The sequence below is a fragment of the Atta colombica genome, unplaced genomic scaffold (assembly GCF_001594045.1).
Source record: "Atta colombica isolate Treedump-2 unplaced genomic scaffold, Acol1.0 scaffold198, whole genome shotgun sequence".
Classification (NCBI taxonomy): domain Eukaryota; kingdom Metazoa; phylum Arthropoda; class Insecta; order Hymenoptera; family Formicidae; genus Atta; species Atta colombica.
The window spans coordinates 2,602,396-2,604,214 of NW_017259291.1; the positions used below are offsets into that span (position 1 = coordinate 2,602,396).

The window sequence follows — 1,819 nt, forward strand, 5'->3', positions numbered from 1 at the left end:
GATAATTTAGATAATTTAGATAATAATAATCTTATCGGCTTGACATCCAACGGACAGGTATGTTATTACATTGTGCAATATTTGGCGCGATGTTTCGTCCTTTGAAACCAACGAGGATTAAGGTAAAGAATACCCCGGAAAACGCTGCGCTCGAGGTGAAAACTACGTTGATAGAAAAAGGTGTGTCTACGACCTCGTTGCACTGTGTGCAGCCGAACAGAAGCGGATTCTTTGGCACGAATAATAATACGGAATACCCGACGGCAGCAGAGCTCCTCGGCAGCAGTCCTAACATAGTAAAGTAATAAACGAAAGATCTTATTTGCAATAATACTTGACAATTTTCTCTTAATGCGTCAGGTTTCTCAATGGAATGTTTTGATTTCTGTTTAGCGCATCCAAATCCTTGCATTCATTGCATAAGGTGCATGTGGAGACTCAAATCTTGGAGAGAAATGTAAGCACTTCGGAAAAACGATTATCCGCGCCAATATATCCTGCGGATGGTCCCGATTTGGATGCTATGACTAACGAAGAGAAGATTGCTGAGGAGAACAATCTACTCAGTGGCGACTTAGAGCGATTGAATGGGAAAGTACCGACGGTAAGATCGACATATACATATATGGAGAATGTACATATCTTAGGAGAATGAAAAATTTGAATAAATCGATCGAGATAAATTTTTCGTCATCGAATTTTGTGCTGAAGTTTTAAGAAAAATAAAGAACAAAAATATAAAAGATTCCTTGTAATAAAAAAGTATTGATAAAAATTATCAAAAATAATATTTATCATATTCCGTTGGGATATACGATTAATTTTGATTAAATATAGAGTAGGAAGTTATTTGTCATAATTTGCGCGATCCGACTTTATCGATACAAACTAAAAACTAATCGGTCGGTTGATTGCAGTAAAAAAAATTGCAAAAACGCATAATTAAATAATTATGTCGAACTTGATCGATGATCGAAACTTTCAATTAGTTCGAATTCTCGCGAATTTGGTTTTTGTTTTTTGTATTTCAAAGTAAAGTAGATACATGAAATATATGTAGAAGAAAAATATATTAATTTTTGCTAAGAAATGAAAATTTAGTATTTCCGAAGCTACGAGTCAATTCAATGATCTGGAAAATCTTACAAATATTTGAATTAATGATTTTTGTAAACATCTCTGTTTAAAAATCAATGAAAAAAAGTCTAATATGTGATGTCAAATACAAAAAACAATAAAAAATAGATTATTCTTCAAAAAATATAAAAATTTTATTTTCCGATTAGATTCGTCGACATACGATAAGTCGTCTCCGAACGAATTCAGAATGCAGCCAAAAATCTCTTCGAATGAGCAAACGTAATTCAAAAGATCCACAGAGACCGTTCTACAGAGACGATATCTTCTACGGCGGCTCTTTGAATAGACTTCCTCATTATAGGTCTCAGGTAAGTTTTATCGCGAATATATTCCTGTAATGTACTTTTAAATTTTCTCATTATGTATATAAGATATATAATACTAAAGTGTAAAACTAAACATTTTATAATTGTGCGAAGAATAAAATACGAGCGATTTAAATGGTTAACCGATATTTTACTTCCTTCTATTTGTATTTCTGTGAAAGAATATAAAATGTGTTCTTTCATATATATGTCATATGATACTAATTATATACAAAAATTTTATAATTTTTTTTGTATAAAGAGTATAAAATCACAGAATGATTTAATGGTTAACCGATATTTTACTTTCTTCTATTTATGCTTCTACGAAAGAACATAAAATATGTTCTCTCATATATATATATATATATATA

The 1,819-nt window shown here is 31.2% G+C and overlaps 1 protein-coding gene across 6 annotated transcripts in view; it reads left to right on the forward strand.

Annotated features, from left to right (window-relative positions):
• Positions 1-1,819, forward strand: part of LOC108686909 (monocarboxylate transporter 12) — a 22,989-nt gene that overhangs the window by 18,952 nt on the left and 2,218 nt on the right. For all 6 annotated transcript variants that reach the window (XM_018192417.1, XM_018192421.1, XM_018192422.1 and 3 more), the window contains 3 exons: positions 58-301; positions 394-604; positions 1,287-1,448. In XM_018192417.1, coding sequence (XP_018047906.1) covers positions 58-301; positions 394-604; positions 1,287-1,448 — 617 coding nt within the window. The remainder of the gene's footprint in view (positions 1-57; positions 302-393; positions 605-1,286; positions 1,449-1,819) is intronic.